The following is a 25,695-nucleotide window of genomic DNA, read 5'->3' on the forward strand; positions in this document are numbered from 1 at the left end:
GCTCCACAGAATGGGAGTGTGGTGCTTGGCTTTTACATCAGAGCAGCAGCTGACAGCTTCACATGTGACAGCTGTGGTCCATCTCCTAGGTTTGTCTAAGGGTAGTGCAGATCCTAACCCTTCACTCGTACATGCTTTCTTAGCCCTTACAGAATCCCAAGCTAGAAAGGAAGAATACATCCTAAAGTACTGTGGTAATTTCATCGCCAATCACTCTTGCATGTATACATGGAAAAATATTTAAAAGAGAATACACAGAAAATAAAGGTTGAGAAGAAACAATTAGCAAATCAACCCCAAACCATCCAAACATAGCGGAAGTAAAGTAACCACCAAGTAATGTTCCTATTGTCAAAATACTTCTACTTTTGCATATAATTTTATGAGCTTGCTGGTGACTGGAAACTTCATAATGCATGCCATTGATAACCTATTAACATATAAAATAGTACAAGCTAACATACAGAAACTAGACGCAGACATCGTCATGTGTGTTAAACCAATTTTAAAGTTATTAATTTGTTTTGAATTTTACCGAGGCATGAGGATATGGATAGACTACATTCTGAGTACCGAGGCATGAGGATATGGATAGGCTACATTCTGAGTACCGAGGCATGAGGATATGGATAGGCTACATTCTGAGTACCGAGGCATGAGGATACGGATAGGCTACATTCTGAGTACCGAGGCATGAGGATATGGATAGACTACATTCTGAGTACTGAGGCATGAGGATATGGATAGACTACATTCTGAGTACTGAGGCATGAGGATATGGATAGACTACATTCTGAGTACCGAGGCATGAGGATAATGATAGGCTACATTCTCAGTACTGAGGCATGAGGATACGGATAGGCTACATTCTGAGTACCGAGGCATGAGGATAATGATAGGCTACATTCTCAGTACTGAGGCATGAGGATACGGATAGGCTACATTCTGAGTACCGAGGCATGAGGATATGGATAGACTACATTCTGAGTACTGAGGCATGAGGATATGGATAGACTACATTCTGAGTACCGAGGCATGAGGATATGGATAGACTACATTCTGAGTACTGAGGCATGAGGATACGGATAGGCTACATTCTGAGTACCGAGGCATGAGGATACGGATAGGCTACATTCTCAGTACCGAGGCATGAGGATAATGATAGGCTACATTCTCAGTACTGAGGCATGAGGATACGGATAGGCTACATTCTGAGTACCGAGGCATGAGGATAATGATAGGCTACATTCTCAGTACTGAGGCATGAGGATACGGATAGGCTACATTCTGAGTACCGAGGCATGAGGATACGGATAGGCTACATTCTGAGTACTGAGGCATGAGGATACGGATAGGCTACATTCTGAGTACCGAGGCATGAGGATACGGATAGGCTACATTCTCAGTACCGAGGCATGAGGATAATGATAGGCTACATTCTCAGTACTGAGGCATGAGGATACGGATAGGCTACATTCTGAGTACCGAGGCATGAGGATACGGATAGGCTACATTCTCAGTACCGAGGCATGAGGATAATGATAGGCTACATTCTGAGTACTGAAGCATGAGGTTATGGATAGGTACATTCTGAGCACCGAGGCATGAGGATACGTATAGGCTACATTCTCAGTACCGAGGCATGAGGATACTGATAGGCTACATTCTGAGTACCAAGGCATGAGGATACGTATAGGCTACATTTTGAGTACTGAGGCATGAGGATACGGATAGGCTACATTCTGAGTACCGAGGCATGAGGATACGGATAGGCTACATTCTGAGTACCGAGGCATGAGGATACAGATAGGCCACATTCTGAGTATCTGCTGAGCCTACAAAACATCTGTCACTGTGAGCAGGTGACGAGAACACTAATGTCTAAAACCAATAACCATGCTTATAGTTTACCAAATAAAAGATAATAATAATAATAATAATAATGGATGATTCAGAGTTGGACGCACTGTTGATTTTGGTCGCAATCAGCCAATGTTTTAGTCTGTGCATGCTTCCCGCTGGCTGTCTCAGAATTAATTTGGATGTAGAGACAAACAATTACAGTGGGTGTTCCTGGGAGGTAACAGGGTGGTGGCTAGCTAGCGGTTGTGTGGCAACTAGCGACTATCGTTTTTCACAGTGGCACCGGCAGCCATGTTCCAACGGACAGTCTGTACAACCATAGGGCTGCTATAATGTCCGATGGTGTGACTGTTGTGCATCCGATGCTGCGAATTATTTTACGCAGCAGCGGATTTGAGTCGCAGCCAGTGGGCGTTTTTGTACGAATCCCATCAGCTGCGGCATTAGCGCGCATAAAGACGTAGTCGGGCTACATAAGAAGAGGCAGTCACTGCTGCATTACTGTCCACCTTTGAATCAGGACCATTAGTACTAAAGCTTGAAACTGAAACAGAAATCGTATAAAATATAAATATGTATAATATCATAAAAGGTCACAATAAATACGCAAAATGCATAGGAACACAAAATAAAAATGTGCATCTAAAAATAAATCATTAAACCCTTTTATTTGATTATTTTATCATACTAACATTTTTTTTTTTTTAATTGTCAGTAAAATCTGTAATAAACCAAAAGAGTGGCGATGACAACAATTCTCTGCAAAGTGACAGAGCATCTCGCACAGATCAGTTTCTTGAACACCCTGCCCCTGTCTCTGCTACAGAACCTGATGAAAAGATGTGGAGTAATTCAAGTACAACATTTTGATTGTTGCACCTCAAGTAAATGAGGAAATCTGTGTTCTCAATCAGCATTTGCTGATTACGTGCTCATACTTCCTATCAAATGTTATAACTTTGATTAAAGCAACATTTTAGCTGAAGGAGATTGGGTAATTTCTTTCATTTCATTAAAAATGAATCAGTTATGTAATGTGAGCTTTAAAAAAGAAGCCCAACAACAACAAAAAATCAACAATATTCCAGTTAAGCTTGGGGTAAAATTTCATGTAAAATGTGGGCATTGACATAACTGGTAAAAAGCTTGTATACATTTTCTACCATTACATACAAAAGTACTATAAAAGATATTTTTTTAGTTATGCAGATACACTTACAGTAAGTAAAAAGTTATACAAGTCTATAATATTAGGTAGATACGTATTGGCTATTGACAGGAGAGAATTATTTACAACTGACTTTGCATTTTATGAACATTTACTAAGGCGGTCATTGTTAATGGAAAGAACGGTACAGCATACTGTACTTGCCAACTCTCCCTCATTGTCAGGGAGACTCCTTGAAATAGTAGCAATCTCCCTGTCTCCCTGAAGAGCTCAGCAATTTCACTGATTGCACCTTATCCCAATTATGAAGCTGTTATATTAATAAAAAAACAGAGATATATACATTCAAATGGGATCATTAGTATCATTTCCCTACATTTGTTATAAGGCACAATGATTCCTATGGCTACATGCATTTTCTAATAAGTATCAGTGTGTTTTCATCAACAAGTAGGTCTTAAGGTGCCTATCCACTAGACGATTAAAATGAGCGATTGAACGATATTGCTCGATCGTTCAATAATCGTTTGAAAATCGTTTGCAGATTGTTTAAAAAATTGGTCTTTTAGACATCTATCATCGATAACGTCAGGTTCAGCATGTTTGCAAATGATTGATTGTGCCTACACGAACAACTGCTCGTTCAGTGTAGGCACATCACAGACTGACAAATGACTGCACGATTACAATGTTGTAATCGTGCAGTCTTTTGCCTGTCTTCTAATGGATAGGCACCTTTACTAACTGCTTTGGGACTCTTTTACATTTGGATGTAAGTTAGGTTTATGACACGCCTCTAAGATGTAGCAGTACACGCCCACAATACACTCATAGATGTTACTTTCACAATCTCCCTGAAATGTTTTTTCAAAAGTAGGCTAGTATGCGGTACAGTGCCTATAGCATATTTTTTTTTATTACACATGAAAATATGTAAACACCTCGGTCGCAGTAATACATAACACTGCAGTGAGTATCAGCCTAAGTACAAGACATGCACCAACCATACACTTAATAGTGAAAATGTTAGCACACAGTGGGCAGGACTGATATTCTTATGTACACGGGCTTGCTGTGCTACAGAGTGATTCTACCATTATTAAATGATTGCCCCCAGCACTGGCAGTTTATATTACTTTTCTGTGGTCCACTGTGACACTTTTTGAGATTTCCAATGATCCATCATGTTTTGAGCTACTAGAGAATCTAAGGAGCTCCCTCTATTCCTTTCACAGGAAGCACATTAAAAACTAAACAGAAAAAAAATTAACCTTCTACAATCCTTTGAACAACTTTCTTTAGAAAAATAAAGATCACCTGGCGTTTCAAAGAGAGTTATTTTTTAAAATTGTTCTCTTTTGGTACGCAGAAAAAAAAAAAGACCATACCTTTTCTCATACCACTGAATGGGTCTTTGTTAGGCTCATATGGCATCCGGCCCATCATGTCTGGTACATTCATCCCTTGTTGGTAGGGAGCATTAGGGGTCATAGAATTGCGCTTCGGAAAACCTGAATCATCAGAGAATGGATCGTGTACACTCACTGCACTGTTCCTATCAAACACAAAAATTGTTCAAGTAGGTAGACAGAACAATTTGTGAGGTGCTGTAAGTGGATACCATTTTTAATGAGGAAAAAATGTCCAGACTGGACTTCTTCATGCACAAAGGCCTTTGTACAGGTCACAAACTCATGTAAATTTTTATGCAACATTTCAAATTTCACTGCAAGTGATCGCCAACAATTATAAATTATTAGTGGCTTGTTAATGACAAGTGGTGTTGTTGCAACTTGCAGATATATGGCGGGTGATTTAAATTGGAGTGTAGTAGATTGCCATTTGCATATACACAAACATGCATCTGTATACTTACATTTCCACATCTGCATTTGGTTTTACATGCATCGTAATATAAGTGCAATCTTAAATTTAGCATCTGATGTGATTGATGCTTCTGGATATAATATATGGCGATTATCATCATCTTTATTCTTAGTAAGTAATGTATTTAAATATATGTGTAACCCAAAATAATACAGAATTCAAAAGGGGCTTAACAGGAGTCTGAACACCCCTGCGCCTCCTCTGCAAGCACAAAGGGCATCAAGTGGTAGATACATGCAGCTCAGAATACCATCACAATGGGCATGCGTAGTAATAATAGTGTAGCAGAAAGCATAAAATGATGCAATTCTAAATCACCCCCACAAAGTGTAGACCTGTACAATGGTGTTGTCAATGAAATGCACATACCTGCCACCTGTCATTGGTTGCATTTGACCATGTGGTGTTGAGGCAGGCGTTGGGGGCTTTAGATCACCTGGCATCTCAGCCATGGAATTACTACCAGTGGATTGGGGAGTGTGTGGCCCTTGGAGAGATCCAGAGTTGGCTAAATAATAAAACACAGAAAATGTCCTCTTACAGGAAATAAACCCACAAAAATTGGAAAAAAAAAAAAAAACCCAACTAACTGTATGAAATGTAGAATTTAAATAAAAGACAACGCTGGCCTATGTGCAAATAAAAACATGAACCAACCCTAAATTGTGTCTAAGCAACTGAACATGGTGGGCCTCATTTACTAAGTGCAAAATACTCTTAGGAGGAGCGCCCTGGATTTCCCGCCAAATTAAGCAAGGTAAAGCAGTCGCTTGCACCAAATATCATTTGTGGAGTGTAAGCAGGGGGTTAAAGATTTAATTTCTACATAAGCATATAAATTGGAATACCTATAATGGGCCCCCATTGAGGTGTGAAAAGGAGATTGAATTCATGCAATTCTACTATGCATACTTTCAGAGAATGATCAGCTCAACCTTTAGGGTCAGACAAGACATAAATTGTGAGCTTTACTTGTACCTGACATTAGCATTAGATGTGCAGTGGGACCCTCAGTAGTACCTTATATGGTGTGAGCAGCCACATTCTTTAGGAATGAGCATTGTGAAAGATGTAGAGATGCTAAGCATTATGGGTTACTGATAGCAATGGCCATATTCTAGACAAAGGGTCTATGTAAAAGTGTAACTCCAGACATCCTAAGACACGTCATTACTGTATTTCTTTGTCCTGGGTATATGTTAGTGCTTACTGCACATGTGCAAGAGATAAGAATGGTCCATGCTACGTTGTACCAACCAGTGCTTGGTACCCAGTATTTTACTATTATGGGTTTAATATCCGGAAGCCAACACCCAGACTATGATATATAAAGCCAGACCCAGACAAATGCCCTGCTGCCTCTACCAGGACCTTGGAAACTGCAGTACATGGTACCTGCTTTTGTATATGGACTGATCCGAGCATTTGATGACAAATGACGGGGCTCCTCATACATGAACTTCATTATATGGTGATGATGACACACCGGTGTTGTCTGAATATATAGACAAAAGTTGAGTATATACTCTTTGTTGTTTGTTTATTACTTGTAATAAAGTGTGTTGATTTGTACTCACTCAATCGGTTATGTGTATAACTATTCACCTTGATCAGAACGAAACTCACAGTATACAGTGGAGTGAGATAAATGAAATATCAAAGGGGTAAAGAAGGAATATTTATATGTATATTCCTTGCTGTGCAAAGTGGCACAGCAATTTTCAATCTGTAAAATGACTTGTTACATTAGCTCTGAGATGGGGTAGACAAGGCCTCGTCCTATAACATTAATGGGATGTATTTTGCAATTTCCAGTAGTACATCAGCAGATGAGCACATGATTTACTGGATTAAGATGGACCACCACTACACAACTGGTCATATTTGTGACGTGCTTAAATATGTAGAAATCAAATCATCTACTGAGAAATGACAGAAAGGAGCTTCTTGTACTACTGGCCAAGCAGGTGACAATTTCCCCAATACCGAAAACAAAAAAAGTGTGGCCATGTCACAACAGTGGTGTGACTGAATAATCAGGGACATGCCTAGTGCTTAGGCTGCTCCATACCATCCAATACAAAATTAAAAGTCGACCACCTATTCTCTGCAGCACACATCAGTGGCAAAGCAGAGAAGCAGTGAATGGGACATAACCCCCCAACTTCTGTCCAGCTGGACAAAGCATTCAGATGGGGGCTCTCCCACTGAAATCAAGCCAGACAGGAGATACGGTGACACTACTGCCATGAGTTCTTGACTTTAACCTGACTATATCAAAACCTTGATTAATTTTATTTTTCACCAATCCATTGTAGATTTGCTGGTATTCCTAGGAATATCGTCTTGTGGCATCATCCAATTTCAGTCAGGCTTCTTTTGTTGTGCAGATAGCTGAAGAAAAATTCATGGGGGGCTTAATGATCATTAACCATCTAGGTTTTTGTGGCTGCAAAACTATTCAAAATTTTCAGTTCTTCACCTCTGTGCACGATTCTGGGAGCTTCTTTTGGTGATAATTTTGTTTGTGTTCTACCAAACATCACATCATGCTAACAACTCCACTTTGGTGTCTCTGTTACAGCAGGCTTGTGTTTCATTCACATGTAACTTTGCAAATCAACAATGTACTGCTTATTTTTTTTTGCCACGGAAAGCAGCGTCTTTCTCCAGGCTAACCTTCCATGGATGGTATACTTGTTTAGTTTTTTTCTGACGGTAAAGTCCTGAACTATGTTGACAGAGGTCTGTAGATCCATAGATGTAGTGTAATGTGCGATTCCCTGGAGCCTCAGTCTGATCATTAGGTGAATTTGCTCACTCATGGGAAGATTCACAACAATAATCAATGTTTTCTATTTATATATAAATGTTTATCACTGAATAATGATCGATTTCAGATTATTTGCAATGGCTTTATAACCCCATTCTAGACTGATAAACAGTAACGCTGGTTCTGAGATACAGATGTAACTGCAGATAGCTTTTTTTCCCTGACATGGTGTTAAAACCACACTTACTGTATGTAGAGGTGGTAGCATTCCCGCATGATCAAATAATGAAGTGCAGGTCATAAGCAACACCTGGCTCAAGTGATTATGGGTGTACACATGGCTTCTGCATGTCGACTTATTTTTTGTTTAATAAATAATACAAGTATAATATGTTGTGGGTTGGTTGTCATATGATATGGAGTTGGCAAAGCTTAATCATGTCCTGACATGTAAAATCGCAAGATTTGAAATAGGATGTACTCTTTCATATGACTAAACGAGCCATAAAAGAGGGGGCAATTTTTTGTTTTTACTTAGTTACATTACATTCCTTTGGTTATTTGTGAAATTACTCGGTATTTTCAATTTCATGCAATTAATTTGGTGTTTAAACAGACCTGTAATCCACACAAAAATAAATCATATACGCCTATGCACCTAAACTCCTGAGAGTCTGCAGCTCTCTCAGACAGCAGTATGCTTTGCCCAGTGAAATACATGCAGTGATTCAGATCATCACACATGCGTGTGAATAGTGTGATGCAGCTGTGGGCAAGCTATGAAGAGCTGTCAAACACATCCTTTAACCCCTAACCCACCCACCTAGCCTCATTGTTAGGCAGGTTTATAAAGTCAGCAAGTACACGTTAGATAGATATCTGAAAGACAATATAATATATTAGCCAAAATTATAACTGGCATCTCCTGGATAGGTGTATATATATCCATCATTAGTATCAATCAGCAAGTGCACATCCCACAATGACGTGCAAGTAGACTGTGCTCTTCACAAGTCTTCAGTGACATCATCAAACTTTATGAATGCAGGAGACACCTTATTGGCTCTGAATGCTCTCAAGGAATTATAATCTTCAGCCTAATATATAGCTAATTCAGATATTGCCGAAGGCAGGATGTTGAAGACATACAGGAGTGGGAACATTTTAAAGCTTATTCAAAGAGAGTATAATATGTTATTCAAATAGATATAGTCATAGAAACTGAGGAATAGCCCTGTGGTCCCCAAAATCTGGCCTCTACGCCACCCTACTTTTCACAGAGAGCTGTGCTTACAGGGGCTCATGAAAAGCGTGAGCCGCATTATTAACTACAAACATCCAATGCAGTGTTTGCTCACTCTGCGTATATGTGGGGCTTGACTGGAAGATGGACACTATTAATGTGCAAATACTTTGGACATTGAAGATTTAGTGGCACGAATCTCACATGTTACTTGCCTGGGACCTCACAAGTTCTAATCGGGTGTTGATCTCATGTTACCAAGAAAAATTGGCATTAATTATTATTATCATCATCATTTATTTATATGGTGCCACAAGTGTTCCACAGCGACTTACAAAGTACATAAACAAATAGGTTGACCAGTGACTTACAGTACAATACAATACAGGACATGGACAATATACATTGCTACATTCGCGATCATAACACCCAGATAAGCAACAGAGCAAAGCAACCAAGTGTTAGGTGCCCTAGTGGGGATTAAGAAGTAGATGAAAGTAGAGAACGGAGAAGCACAAGAGGGTAGAGGGCCCTGCTCATAAGAGCTTACATTCTAAAAGGGAGTTGCAGACAAACAGCTGTGACACAGATGGGGTAGACAGGGAGGAAGGAGCATGTAGCAGCAAGTTAGGATGGGAGCTGGAAGGCTTTGATGAAGTAGTGGGTCTTGAGAGCCCGTTTGAAGGATTGTAAAGAGGTGGAGAGTCTGATGGGATAAGGGAGAGAGTTCCAAAGGTGGGGAGGCATCGCGGACAAAATCTTGGAGGCGGGAGTGGGAGGAAGTAATCAATTGCATGAGAGGCGGCGTGCAGTTGTTAAACGAAGAGGGTGGACAGGAGAGTGAAGGTAGATGAGGTCCGAGATGTAAATGGGAGAGGAATGGCTGAGGGCTTTGTAAGCGAGTGTGAGAACCTTAAATTGGGTTCTGAAAGGGAAGGGGAGCCAGTGGATAGCTTGTAGGGGAGGGGAGGCAGATGTAGAGCGTTTTGAGAGGAAGATGAGCCGAGCAGCAGCATTGAGGACAGACTGGAGAGGGGAGAGAAGGGAGTTGGGGAGGCCAGATAGGAATCACTAGCTTAACATTGCAAGTAGGAATTACTTAGGCTGTACTATCAGACTAATATTACATTTTTTAAAACTGCATGATGGACACGGCTGAGAAATGAGTGCTGAATTGCACAGTACATTCCTTTGTCATTTATGCATACCATGCAAATATAACTATTTACCTATTAGGTATGAAGATTTTATTTATTCACAGTGTGATAAAAACTAGGTGCAACCCACCAAATTCTAGTAGATATTTACCAAAGTACAACCTGATTGAGACGTTTCAAAACGGGAGTACTGTGCATAATACACTATGTAAACCTTCTGCCAGTACTTTCAAATACATGCTATAAAGTAAACAAAGGGAAGGTTATGATAGGTTAAGTGCATTGAATTTTTCAGACTGTGCAGGCAGACACCATGCTGGGAAGATAATTTACACAGCATGAACCTACTGGCCTAATTCTAGCAGAGGTGGAGAGATGGGGTGGGGTTAGAGGAAATTGTGAGAGCATGAAGACGTCACTGATTCAGCTATTTCAGCTATGAGCAGAGGTCAGAGTGAGGACGTCTTTGTTTACAAATGCAGGGAAGCCCATTCCCCCCCACTCCCCTTTTTCCTCTAGGGATTCCCTGTTGGCTCCTTGACAGATTTTGTGATGTCACCTGTCAGCTAATAGAAAATTCAGCCAGGCACATGCCAGCAAAGATGGATGGGATTGTGATAGCAGACTTACTAATTATGACTGGGCTTTTCAGCTGAGCTTAGAATTGATTTTTTTTTTCCTTAAGCTTTTTCTCTGTGAAATGTGCTTTCCTGACCCAGCATACAGCTGGCAAAGGCTAATAGTGTTCAAACAAAGCACAGGTTCAGGGAAAGTGTGAAGAACAGTTAGAATGGTGCTACAGAAACACCTACGTGAAGGATTTTTTAATTATTTATTCAATTTTATGCATGACATGTACAATGATTCTTGATGAACATACAACATAACATACCCATACAATTTCATACCCAGTAAACATTTCAAAACCTCTCCCATATTAGGGCTTAGTAACACTACTCCAATGTTAAATTATTATGCGTTAATTGGAGCACAAAAAGTGCATTAAGAATATATTTAATTGGTTTCAATGTAAAATGTCATGCCAATGTGTCTTTCTTTGGTTGTGTTACACTCTAGCCTTTCTTCCCTGGTGTTCGGTGGTGGTGAGCCTGCTTGTGGTGCTTTAGAAGATAGTTTTAATGTGAAGACCAATGAGTAGCAGCAATAATGGACATGGCTTGTGATTTGTTTACCTGTTTAAAGCCCCCCCCACCACTACCCCTTCTGCAGCAATATTAAAGAGGTGAAGTGACAAGAATGTCAGCTTTAATAGTATGTATAAAATATAAAACATCCTAAAAATGCACATGATAAAGCATTATATACATAATTGTAATATTTAAAAAAAAACATGATCAAAAACATGCAAAGAAACCCCATGCACACAAAAACACATGTATACTCTCACACATTGGGCCCGAGAGTCACAAGTGATTTTAAATACATGCAAAGATCTGCCACAACGATGCAACTGCACCGCCCACATCCATTTCCTTGATGTAGCTGTCACGCCATCAGCGTGCAATTAAACCAGCCCCTAACGTTGGTGCAAGAAATCTGTTCTGAAATCGGATGGGTCTCTAGATACACAGAACTCTGAGTAGCCCACAGTTCTGCCTTCACAGCCATGGCACACTTATCCTATGCGAGAATGCCCAGTTTGACCAACTCAACCACAAGTGAATATACAAATGAGATCCGTGTAAGTCTGAATTTAAGTCTGAACGGCCTGTAAATGGCGTACAATTTGCGCCCCCATCGCTGCCCGATCTCACCTAGGACGCATACATTTTTGCTCACAGCCCTATAGGGTATACAATCCCTTATTTGATTAAAAAAAAACTAATGTATCCTATAGTGCACCGGAATCCTGATCGCCGAGACAACACCGGCGCCAAAATCCCTGCAAGACTCGGGATGCTGATGCCGGCAGACGGCATCCCGATCGTAAGGACACCAGGAAAGGTAAGTATCAGCCGCGTGGGGGAGAGGGGGGGGGATTGGAGAGTTAGGTTCAGGCACCACCGGTTTAGGGTTAGGCACTAAGGGGGGAGGGTTAGGGTTGAGCACTAAGGGGGGAGGGCTAGGTTTAGGCACTTACCGGGAAAGGAGGGTTAGGGGGTAAGCAGGACAGGGGAACATTACTTACCGTTCCCCTGTCGGGATTTGAACCATCAGGATGCCACAGTCAGCCGGCATCTCATCCATCAGTATTTCATACCGATTCCCACAACATATCATATGAAATACCCATGCACAATCTGCTGCTTGGTAGCATTTATAAGATTTTATATTTATTGAGATATTTTACATTTGTTTTACCAAAATGATACAGGCTACTAGCGAATAATTTAATTTTGGATAACTATTTTGCTACATTAATAGCAACAGAAAAGGAAGTTGAACTTAAAATCAAGCTAAATAAGAAAAAAAAAAAAAAAGACTTCTTGGATACAAGAAAATAATTACACATGATCTGCATCTGCGTATACCTACAGCTGAAAGGCATCCAATGCATTTTACAGCCTGAATCATCACACATGGTAAGAATCTTAACTACACATACATTTAAGAACACCTTCCTATACATATGGTGAAATGGTTATATTTGTCCCTGGAATGAAAATTTGATAAGACAGACTCTACATTGACCTCAAGGGCGTATTAACAGAGGAGGGGGCCCGTGTGCAGTCTCCGTCCTGGGCCCCGTCGGCTGCTGGCAGCACACTGAGTGCAGCAGACTCTGGGCTCTCTGCCGGAGTCTACTGCGCATGCGCAGGTCACCAGAAAAATGGTGCTGCAGCCATTTTCCCGGTGAGCTCCTCACTGCGCAAAATGCTGGGAAAATGGCCGCAGTGGCCATTTTCAGGCGAATTGTAGAGAAATGGTACCACTGAGGCAGGACTCCGGAGAGATAAGTATTGAATAAATGGGTGCAGGGTGTGTGGTGGGCCCCCCCCATGGACCCAGGGGCCCGTGTCTACCGCACACCCTTCACCCGTGATAGATACGCCTGATTGACTTTGCATAATTATATACATGATAATTAGGTCATGTATAAAGCAACTATGTCACACAAGAAGCAAGCCTAATTTTTATCCATTTAGAATGTATCCTTACCATTTCCTTTATTACTTAAATTGCCCATATCCAAACCCATTATAGGTCCTTCTTACAGGGTAGTGCCTAAAACTGTACTTTATGCAAGATATGGTCTAACTGGTTGGGTATGGGATGACGGTGCTCGGGATCCCGGTGGTCAAAATCCCGATGCCGGCATCCCAACACCCTAACCCGCCCTCCCCGGAGCCGAAACCTAACCTCCCCCCTAGTGCCTAAACCTAACCTCCCCCTCCCTGCACCCTAAACCTAACTCCCCCCCTCCAATGTCTAACCCTAACCCTCCCCCTAGTGCCTAAAGCCATTTGTAAATATGTACAACGTACATCCAAGGGCATCTACAAGGTCATCAGGGACAGAAGGTCTTATAGAGTATGACCTGGTGAATGGTTGTCCAGTGCTGATCTTGGGAGCTGCACACCATATTTCCTGGTGCTGCAGCATACAAGTACTTCCACACCTGGCATCAATCGGTCACCTAATAGTATTTACCAGCCCTAATGTCAGCTCCCAAGGGGGCTGAATCACTGACCAATTAGTCCAGGGTATCAAAACCCTTGTAGGCAGTGCACTCAACAATCCACTGGGCAAAACTGTTTTTACAATCTTCTGCTGGATGCAGAACGCCACTAACAACTTTATCCCAGTCAGAATATATTTAATTAATAAACAGACTTTGTCTTCTATCATTCAACATGTTCTCTACCCATGTACTTATATATTTTCCTCCTTTTTATATGATTTATTTCCTGGAGAAATGCCTGCATATCTTAATATTCTTTTTTTTCGTTTTGTTTTATAAAGTTAATACACTTTGTATACACGGAGACCTTTATTAGCACACTGGCTTTCAGTAGCGTCGGTCCAGCTCAAGTGTGTAATATAATTCTATTTACTTAACACTTCTGTCATCAATTTATACCATGCTTACCGACTTATAAATCTCCTCCCCGTGAGAAGCTTGGGGAGGAGAAGCAGGAGGACGGAGTTGGAGGTGGGACCAGCCGACTCGCGTCATTAAGCCCCACCCCCTCGCAAGAATTCAACGTGAACGGTGGAAATTTATAATATGGAGCAGGGCTAAATGACGCAATTCTCATAGAATCGCGTCATTAGGCCCGTCCCCAAAACACGGACCCGCAGATCCTTGGTAATAATCTCCCCATTCTGCCCACCTCACTAGGAAGTGGATAGAATGTAGGAGAAGTGCCTACCCTTACAGGGGTTTGGGGGGTTACCCGAAAAATCTGGAGCCTCCCGTCTCTTCTGGGAGGGTAGGCAAGTATGATTTATACCATCATTGGCCACAACAGTGTATACTTCAGATTGCAAATTTTATAAATCCCATCACCTCCCAAAAAAATCCAAAAGGTCTAGTAAAATAAATAATTTATTTACAGTATTAACTGTTAATTCTATAGTGCACACATATTTTGCAGTGCTTTACGTAGACTATTTAGTCATTCACAACAGTATGTTCTAATAATCTATACATAGTGTAAAATAAAGTCCCTAGTAGGTGTCTGTCTGTTTGTTCTGGCTAATCTCGAGAAACAGATTTTGATGCAGTTTTCACTATTTTATAGAGTTTTAGTCGAAGAAGGTTTAGTTATATATAAAACATTAGTGTATGACAAGAGGGAGCAGAGCAGTGACGATTTTAGTGAAGCCAGTCAATGAAAAAACAAATGTCGAAGCGCTTTCTTGGTTTACGCTGCCTAAACCGTTAATATATCACAACGATGGATTTTATTTTATACCATGTAGAGATTGATATTTATTATCCGGTTTCTCCAGAAAATTTATGTTTACTGCTACAAAATTTCAGTTTTTCCCCTTTTTTTACCGTTCCTATTAAATTTATGTGAAAAACAATATATTAATTTCAAATTAGTCCAATTCCCGGTAAAAGTCTGCTTTGGCATGACAATAAATAAAGCACAGGGACAGACACGTAATGTGGCTGGAATTGACATAAGTGGAGACTGTTTTCTCATGGACAACTTTACGTGGCCCTTTTGCGTGTCCCGTCAAAACAATTTTTTTTTCGTGATGACATCATGAACAAAAATGACTAATGTTGCCTACAAGGTACTCTTATAAGACCTCGGTTAAAAAAAGACTATCGATGTAAATTGAATGCTCCCATGCGAAGCCGGGGCGCTAGCATAAATATATAATTATATAATGATATAACAGCATGGTCTAAATAAAGGGAACATATAAATGGGCGATACATATTCCACAAAGTAACATCAATACCCAAAGTTAGTAATAAACAAAAAAAATTTTACTTTGAGACAAAATACAAATAGAACATCAGTCTGAATCGGTTAAAAAAATGTGGAACATTCTGGAAGAAAAACATAGCACTACATATTTATCCGTCTTCTATAATTATAGGCTTGGAAAGTTTATTATAAAACAATATTGATTTCCATTCCTTTGAAAAATTTGTGTGCATTTTTTGTCACATAAATACACTAGTATATTTTGGGAGAAAAATATGAGCCATGTCACCACAAGAGCCATGACAAGTAATTGGGATTTTAAAAAATATGCAAAATCCCCGAGAGTCTGTATCGACTGGTGCAATATCTTACATTTCTCTTGTCTGCTGTACTGAATAGTGTATCCTAACATAGCAGCATTGCTTCTATATCAAGAACACACATCTCCACAATGGTAGTGCTTATGAACATGGCCTCAATTTAAAGCACAACTTTGCTATGTAACAAATAACATAGACTTGTAATAAAATAAATATGTTGCAGCCAAAATATCAGGGGTATATAAGGAGGAAATACAAGATGCTAGATATAGATAAATGTCTTATGGTGCATACACACGGTATGATTAAAATGGATGATATGACGATATCGATCATATCACTATCGTTCATTTATCGCCCACCAATGACCTGCAATGCGCAGGCACGTATGGTCGATATCGACCATCGCCTGTGCATGCAGGCCAACCTGGTCGATATCGACCAGGTTACTATAGGGACCCGCGATTCTTATAGTCTTTGGTGTATTGGTGGTGTGCTGGATGATCAATATCGATCATCCAGCATACCCGGGAGATCGAACAATGATATCATTATCGGTCCTCCGTCTGTATGCGCCGTTAGAAGTCTATTTAACAAAAAAGCTGCGATAGTAAAGATTTTCTATTGCTGCTTAATGCAGAGACCAAAGCTATTCTATCGCTGCTACTTACCATTAATAACAAATAGAGCATTTTTCCCTCTGACTGCCTCCACAATTGCCATCCTGAGATTGAGATCGCTACAAGATTGTGGGGGTACGTGAACTGCTATGATCCTTCTAAAGTAGGCTTTGCTGACCGTGGGGCGCATTAAATAAGGTGAAGCATTATCGTTAATGAAATCACCAGTTTTCATTACAATTAGGTCATTATCACCACATGACATATAGACCACTTAGGTCTGATTCTGAGTAGCATGCAAATCCCATGTTCACATAGTTGAGTGATCATTTGCAACTGCGCATGTGTGAAAAATTCCAAAATCTCCTGTGAGTGTAGGCACAAAGGTGCTGGTGCAATCAGGACAGGCGGTATCACAATTGTGGCGTAAAAGTGATGGGTGTCCCTGGGCTGTGACTACTAGTGCATGCAAAATTGGTCCATTCAGTGGGCGTATAAGTGTTGCGAGTGGGTCAGTGCAAGCGGCTGCGTTCACAGATGCCCAGCCGCAAGCATAGAAGGCCATGGTCAGACGGAGACACTGCATCTGCCATAGGGCTGATGGTGGCGTATAAGGACGCACAAATCTGTACCACAGCTAAAAGTGGGCATCTCAGTTCTTGCACTTTCGGCCACATGGATGTAAAGAAGGGAAAAAGTCTGTAGGCCATTTGCAGATGGGCGACCTCCAATAGAGGTTTCTGCATTGCAACTAAATCAGGCCCTTTGTGTTTTGCAAGTGCTGTAAAGCTAGGTGAAGACTAGTTACATAAACTGCTTAGTAGTATGCATATATCTAACATATACTTTTTCCTACACAATTTGAATATGCAGGGGACCAGTCTTTTGTCTGCCATCTTGCCATCTACCCCATGCATAATACACTGGCTGATAGAAAGTGTTTGGATTATGAAGAGCAAAAAGCTATTCATGCCACTCAGGTCACCCTACCTAGACTGCACAAAAGTTACACGTTAGATACAATCTAATAAAAGAGTATTTTACCAATGGTTACATTAATGATATGTGATATATTTGTAAAATAGACACACAAAATAAAAACATATTTTTGGCCATACAGATGGAATTGTCATTTAAAACTATCCCACTTGTTCTCTTATAATCAATTATATATGGTCAAATGTCACTGATTCCTTTGTTCAGGAGCCACAATAGACAAATGGATTGAAATTCAGGCATTGGTTCAAAAGCTTTCAGGAAAATGTACTTGATTTTCCATAAAGCCCAATTTGAATCAATGTGGATAAGATTTTGACTAAGAGAACAGATTTAATAATTATAATGATTCACCAACTAAATCACACCTAATGCGAATAGCTCAATAGAAAAAGGAGGCGATTCAATTCAACGCGATGTGTATAGCGCCGGGAAGGAGTTCCCAGAAATATTCAAATTGACCGCGCTAAATCTGACTAAAACCACTTAAGTTGGAGCAGCGTGGTCAACTGAATAGCTCTGGGAACTCCTTCCCGGGGCTATTCAGCATCGCACTGAATTGTATCACCCCCAATGAACAATAATAATAGAAAAATAGACATTTCTATTAAAGATTGAAACCGAAACATTGAAATGGCTAAATAAGAAAAAATATAGAAAATCAGTTTTAAATAAATCGCTTGTACCTTAAAGCAGCAACTGAGACATATTTTACTGTTCAGCAAAGATGCTACACCGCCAGCCTGGGTTTCAGTAAACAGGGCTAACATTTCTAACAAATGACACTGCTACTACTGGGATGGAAGCAGTGACTCTGCATTAAAAACATGCATTAAAACAATTCACATTGTTAATCAGGCCAAAGATGGTGAATTAAATATTTTTTCCTACTTCCTAAAAGTAAAATGTAAATTTAAATGTGTCAAATAAACTTTGTATCATGACTGCTCTTTAATTAAGTTGATCAAATATTTTATGTATATATTTTCTAATACAGACTCATGATTATGGATTTTTGGGGGGGAATTTTTAGTTAAGGCTGGAGGTGAGCAAAGCAATATGTAGTTTTAATCTAAATACAAGAACACAGTGTAGTCTTGTGAATGGCATAATTCAACATGTGTTGATGTATAAGGCAAATGAAAATATTGCTTTCATACTGTACCACATAAGTGATAATATTTTTCACTGTAAAGCACTGCATGTAATTGCTTCCACTTACCAGGAGATGGCGGCTGAATCTTAGGCTGTTTCTTAGACTCTCCAGGATTGAAGATCTCTGGAGGAGGCTCCTCCCCTCTCTCTATCTTGCATTCAAAGGTAAACAGGTACTGTATATACTGCTTTTTCAGGGAGCTGGCAGCACTGCTGGAGGTGCCAACATTCAGATTCGTCGCCAGCTCTCGCCACTTCTTGTTTTTATTAACCTACAATAAAAGGGAATGCCATTGTTTAGGAAATTATTTCCATTCAGCAGTGGGGTTAGGGAGAAAAAGCACACACTTTATTCTTTGCTTTATCTTCCCAGGTTTTTTTTTTAATGTGCCTCTTAACTAACGCTCATTACTCCCACTCAGCAATGCAAAACCGGCACTTGCAGTTATAAAGCCATTAAAGAACCTGCTGATAGCAACATAAAAGGCGTTGGAGGCTTCTGCACGCCACATCCCCTAATGCTAAACTCATTTTAGAAGGGATGTGCGGCAGAGAGCTGGCAATTTGGATCTAGCCAATGCACTAGAGCATGCGCGCACTCACGCGCTCCTGTTTCAATTAAAAAGGACTCGCTGCTAAGAACTCATTTAAATACCAATAAAAATAACAGCAACTGTGTTATTCCGCAATTTAGGGTAATTGTGGGAGCTGTAAATGTGGAAGGAAAACATGCTTATTTTGTAGAGGCTCCAACGGGATCAGCTGTGCCAGGCACCACTGATATTACTATACATCTAGATAGCATGACATCGCTATACCAATTAGGGGTTAAAACCAAATGAATAGCTCACATGGAAACCCGTTTTTGTAAGGTCTACTCACGCCTATTCTGTTTTTGCAGCATTCTAAGCACATGGAAATAGGATGACATACACAAAAAGCATTTAACAAATGCTCTTGTGTGAGGATGTTTTAAAGGGTTATTTTAAACATATTTACTATAGTTGTTCAAGTTGTTCCTGTATGTTCAGCAAAAAGCAACAAATATTTAACCGGAAATATCCTCTGGAAAATAAGGCTTCTGGGAAGTCTCTTTCACACATTCCTACATGAGCAACACAGCTTATCAAACTTTTCACTCATGTGATTGTAACAAATTCTGAATACAGTATGGTTGTTATTAAATAAGCTGGAAACTGTACTAATACATATGTCTTGTGTTGCCTTAATCTGTGTTCATGTTTTTGTTAATGCCTGCATAATTATTCATATTTATTATTTATATATATTTATGTTAATGAAGAAAAAAAACAAAAGTGTACAATTAGGGAGAATAAAGACTGCATGTAATGTCCCCAAGCTTTTCTTTTTTTTCGGACTAAACTAATATATATGTAGAAACCCATATTTTGTGAAAAGAAATATTGAGAGATCATTTCGGGAGTGAATGTTGAAAATGAATATAAGCTCTTATGAGCAGGGCCCTCTACCCTCTTGTGCTTCTCCCTACTTTAGCTTCATCTACTTCTTACTCACCACTAGGGCACCTAACACTTGGTTGTTTGCTTATGCTCTGTTGCTTATCTGGGTGATATGGTCACTAATGTAGCAATATATAATATCCATGTCCTGTATTGTGTTGTTCTATAAGTCACTTGTCTACAACTTGTTTATGTGCTTTGTAAGGCGCTGCGGAACATTTGTGGCGCCATATAAATAAATGATAATAATAATAATAATAATAAAGAATGTGCAGCATGTGGATACGCATATTGCAGGTCATTATGGGAAAGAAAACCTTCTATAGGAATACGAGTAAAACTGGGTAAGGTTATACTGTCCAGAAAACCTGCGTTATATTAGAACACAAGATTCCAAAAGAACCTCGAGACTAATTGATTTCCCCCATAGGGAAGGCACGCTTTCATCAAAATAGAAAGATTTAACTACAAAATAGAAAGATTTAACTACAAAATAGAAAGATTTAACTACAAAAAAAGTGCTATATCAGTACAAATTGAAATGATCAATATGCAGTTAGTTCATGTTACTAGGGCAGATTTGTCTTTGTGTATGTCCTCTTTGTGTCACACAGGCACTAAAGTCAAGAAGTTTGCTTGTTATATGCAGCACTAAAAATATAACTGTTCTTGTGAGCAGAAAAAGGTTACAGAATACATACTATACAATGCACTCAAAGCCTAATTTGGTCTACATGTATTGCAATATCCAATGCTATGATCAAAAAGTGACAATGTTATTCAAATGCAAGACAATCCCAAAATCTTAAGCTACAAATATCAAGAAAAGCAAAAAGAAACAAAAACAAAAAGAGAAAGCTTGTGCCTTGTGAAAATGTAAAGTTTGTCTGTTACACACATACAGCTAATGAAGCACCATGCTTCCACCAAATATTCACCATTTGAGCAATACCTGAGCTAAGCCTCCAATCTCTTTGACACAGAAGTAAAGCCTGACCAAGTCGAGGGGCTTTCTTCCTACAGCAGGCAGTGTTGCAACTGGTGTTCCTCTCTCTTCCATAAAGGTCAAGTACCGGTCCACCCACATCTTGCGCTCAGGTTCACTTCCCAACTCATACAGCTTTGTGATCTTTTCTCCTGTGGAAGTTGACGAGTTGGTTTTCTGAATTGTATGGAAAGAGGGTAAAAAGAATGAAGATCACCAAATATCATTATAGACACCAGTGTACACCCACGCCTCGCCTGCAGGTGTTTAGAAGTGAAGGTTACTAGTTATGGCACAGTTAATAATGAAGCACATTGCTCTCTCCACAAGTGAGGTGCTTTAAAAAAATTAATCACACAAGTGATGTAAAATGTAAACAGTATAGGCAGACACACCTACTGTAGACCTACCTCAAATGAATAACCTGCTATATCTAAATCTTACTACAAATTCTGCACAAGGAAACAAAGCATTTACAGTACTGACAATAACTTACACTACAGAACACAAACCATGTGTGTAACAGTTATTGTATAGAGCCATTCCTACCGATGAAGCCAAGAACTCTACCATTTTCATTTGATATATTTTTCAAAAGTTACCACCAAACGCTGTGATTAACGTACGCCTCAGCCCTATCTTTATGAGCTTGAGAGTTGCTTGACATCTGAATAAGAATTCAATAAAAAAAAAAAAATGAACATGGAACATTATCTACCATATCCTGAAACATACAAAATACATTTTTTAGTCACACTTCTAACCATCCTGATTGGGACAGTCCTAATTTGAGGAAATGGTTCCTCAACAGGATGTTTATCCCAATTTGCAGGAGGTTGGGAAATATTTCTGAAATCCTAAATTGTGGGAAGTATTTGTATGTACTCCTCTATGTGATTAGTGTAGATCATTGATAGACATACATAGGTAGGTCAAAGCAAGAGCACTACCAGTAACAAAATAAGTTTGAGCTATACTGCGGCCCGATCAATTATTCACTTTAACTACAGCTACAGGGGGATTCCGCCAGGGAGGAGATAGGGGTAGCCAGGAGATGCTAGGGATAAAAGAAGAGGAAGCTACAAGTGAGAATGAACAGGCCCAAACAGGGCCCCCTATGCGGTGTCACATGCGCAGGTTAAGGTGACCCAGTGAGAGAACCAGTGATGCCTTTCTTGCAGTAAGAGGTAAAGCAGTATGATAGCACTGCTTTACCCCTCCCTACTTACTTACTTGAATATGTTCACTTGCATCTTTGCCGCTTGTGCAGCAAATCACGCCACACAAGGTGCAAGCTGCGTTCGCACCTGCGACCTCATAGGATTGCATGGTGCGAACGCAGCGCGCGGCATAACGTACCGTGGCACGTGCAGCCACAGCTAATCGCATGGCACATTTGCAGCGCAAGCAGCAAATACAAGGGGACACATCTGTAATTTTGCCATCCTCATAACAGTTTATCAGGATGGCAGTAAGCGCCAGTAACTAGGTTAACGTATCCTGTTTTAACCCTTTGTTAAATCAGTCAAAGTATGGAAAGAGCTTATTTCCTCCAAAAACAGACATGTTTGCAGGACTTTAGGCTGTTCAATGATTAATATATTGACTGCTTAACCACCAGCCAGTATTTTAACTAAAGAAGAATATTTCAACAGCACACGTTACAAAGCAAGCTCCTAGACATATTGAAAGCTACCAGAAGGTATATAATTAAGATTTTACAAATGTTTTTCAAAGTGAGATTAGAACATTATAGAGCTTGATAACTATCTACAGGTATAACATTTACATGTGTCTGTTCTATTATAATCTTAAGAGGCCCCAGCACATAATGTGCTAATTGACATGTTCTTATAGTGACAGCACATTAAATTAAGATTGCTTTAAAGTTTACATGAAGTTTTTCATTCAGGTCACAGTATTAGCCGCCTTATTATGGTGCACACATTTCATTTAACAAGGTTTTTTTTTTAAATAAAAGTGAAAAAAAAAAAATTCCTGTAAAAAAACGACAAACAAAAACACAAAAAAGTTATAAAATTAGATCCTTACAGCATGCTAACAGTAGTTAGAATGATAAAATAACAAAACAGGGCCACTTACAGGGCTCGATGGAGTCTTTGGCCAGCCTGGGCTGTTAATGCTATCACTTTCATCTCCATGAAAGGAGGAGATGCTAGCGGAGCTTGGGGACAATGGGGAAGAGACTGGCAGGTGGCCTGGGGTTGGGGGCTGAGATATACACTGTGAACTGTAGCTATCCTGTGGTAGAAGAATACAGAACAAAATGTGACAAGAGCAGGGCAAACCTAAAAGAGAGAGATCAACTGGTAATGCAAAAAATGTTGCATGTATGGAAAATAGGGTGAGGTAAAAAGACAAGCATATAAGATGCATGAACTCAAGATTGTTAATTTGTTGGCTAGCGATTAGTGCAAATTTGGCAAGATGCTTGGCTAAGTTTACTGAGCCACCATGCTTACGCCAAGCAAACATGAAATGCTTAAGCATGGACTGCCTCCTCAATAAAAAGAAGATAAAAGATGCTTGTCCTATGTTTGAAGGGGGGAGAAAGCAAATGATTACTTTTGCCTATAGTGCTGTTTAGACGGCCAACAACAGAAGCTTAAATTGAAGGCAAGAAAGGCAAAATGGCTGCAGTTTAGAAACCAGGCACAATAGTCTCTTCCAAACCCCACCAGCTCGATATCCCCAAGCTCATATTCACTCCTTTGCTCTAAGGTTAAATGCCATTGAAACCAGTAACTTTCAGATCCAGACCATCTAAACAAATACAGGCCCGCAACATAGATGAAGACCACATGCATTAGAGAATAAAACAGAAAAAGGGAAACTCAATAAGCTAATGGAACACAAAATGGATGACACAGCGAGGCCACACAACCACTACTACATGCAGAAGGAATACCTTTGTCTTTGTTTCAGGGGGCGGTGGTCCATCTTCTTTGCCATCAAGTTTGAGGATAGAAGGCAGCTTAGACTCACCAGGGTTCATCATGTCTGTAAGACCTAAGTGACCTAAGGAAAAACAAAATAAAAATAAATTTTATTAACATAGACCCCAATGGCCTACCTACCTCTCATAAAACAAATTACTAATTAAAATGTACTGAGGATCCAAGCAGTATCTGAGTGACACAGAGCAAGCCTGGAAAACTGACCTTGGCTCTGGGGGTTAGATCACACTCTGGAATAAAATATTTAGTGTAAACCTGAAGTGCTGGCATCAAGCAAATGTCTTAGGGGGAAATTAAATTTCCCAAACATCAACATGATATGCCAATTTGGAACGACACATAACGTCAGCCAGTACTGCAAGTTTGCCCTTGCACCCCATAAAGGTGGCTGATGTGTACACACCGGGGCATCGTGGTGGTGCCTGGAGGCTCACTGCCAGGAATATAATTCTCCCTTAGAGTCCTGAGCGGGTAACACCATACATGCCTACTCTCCCGGGAATCGCGGGACGCTCCCGATTTTCAGGTTACCCCCCGCTGCCCCGGAAGAGTAGGCATATCTCAAGCATCCCACCCACTTCCTAGTGAAGTGGGCAAGATGGGGGAGATTTTACCTGGAATTTTCGGGTCCGTAGGGAAGGGACAGGGATAAATGGTGCAAACCGTCTGGCCCCGCCCCCCGAAAGAGGAGAGCAGCAGGTCCCCTCCTGCTGCTCCTGGAAAGCTGCACAGTAATGTCGGCAAGTATGCAGTATACTCCAACCAGAATGCGCAGACATACAGTACCCCATACAATTTTTCCAAGTTTAAGAGATCCAGCGGTAAATGTAATAGGCTGCAGCTTTGATACATCGGCCAGTCCCATGCAAGACTGCCTGATGTTTTAAAGTATCAGTCTTTTAATAGGCAAAATCAACCTTGTTTTGCCTACTAAAAGACTGCTACTGTTAGTATTCTAAATGCCTGTGTGCTGCCACCATTAAAATAGGAAAGTCTTCCACATGGTTTGCACTTACTAAACCTATAGATTGATTGTGAATGACCTTATGGCCACTTCTACTTTAAAGTACACTAAAGCTCCGTACACACGGAGCGATCAGACAATGATAATGATATCGTTGGCTGATCGTCCTGCAACCTCCTATATCGTTGGCTGATCATCCTGCAACCTCCTAGTGGGCTGGATAATCGATATTGATCATCCAGCACACCACCAACTCACTAAAGACAATTGATCGCGGGTACCTATAGTAACTTGGTCGATATCGACCAAGTTGACTTGCATGCATGGGCGATGGACGATATCGGCCATACATTGTTGGTTGTTGGTGGGTTGGAAGAGGCCAAAAACTAGCTGATTTGAACGATAACAATATGTTCAATATCGTTATCAGTCAAATAGTCCAGTTTAATCGTATTATGCCTACGCACCATTATACAGCATACATCTTAAGGCTCCCATACATCAGCAACTGATTGCGGCAATTCTGCAATTTGCAATCGATTGAAAAAGGGAAAGATTTTTTTCTACACAATCGATTTCAAATTGAAGAATTGGCGCAATCAATTGCTGATATATGGGGGCCTTTAAACCTGTTTTCTATGATCCCACGATAATCAGGGCCCCCTAACAGTCCAGGTTTTTACAGATATTCATGACTAAGCACAGGTGAATTTGTTAGTACCACAATCATTTTGATTTAACCTTCTGTGCTCAA

At 40.2% G+C, this 25,695-nt stretch overlaps 1 protein-coding gene across 8 annotated transcripts in view; it reads right to left on the reverse strand.

Moving 5' to 3' along the window:
* Positions 1 to 25,695, reverse strand: part of ARID1B (AT-rich interaction domain 1B) — a 490,367-nt gene that overhangs the window by 22,056 nt on the left and 442,616 nt on the right. For 5 of the 8 annotated variants that reach the window (XM_088448961.1, XM_088448959.1, XM_088448958.1 and 2 more), the window contains 6 exons: positions 23,929 to 24,038; positions 23,103 to 23,261; positions 20,967 to 21,176; positions 18,601 to 18,805; positions 5,288 to 5,426; positions 4,420 to 4,586 (listed from right to left, as the gene is read on the reverse strand). In XM_088448961.1, coding sequence (XP_088305087.1) covers positions 4,420 to 4,586; positions 5,288 to 5,426; positions 18,601 to 18,805; positions 20,967 to 21,176; positions 23,103 to 23,261; positions 23,929 to 24,038 — 990 coding nt within the window. The remainder of the gene's footprint in view (positions 1 to 4,419; positions 4,587 to 5,287; positions 5,427 to 18,600; positions 18,806 to 20,966; positions 21,177 to 23,102; positions 23,262 to 23,928; positions 24,039 to 25,695) is intronic. The other 3 variants (XM_088448962.1, XM_088448960.1, XM_088448963.1) reach the window with 2 other exon arrangements.

Source organism: Taudactylus pleione, unplaced genomic scaffold, assembly GCF_031769625.1.
Source record: "Taudactylus pleione unplaced genomic scaffold, aTauple2 ptg000473l, whole genome shotgun sequence".
NCBI classification, from domain to species: Eukaryota; Metazoa; Chordata; class Amphibia; order Anura; family Myobatrachidae; genus Taudactylus; species Taudactylus pleione.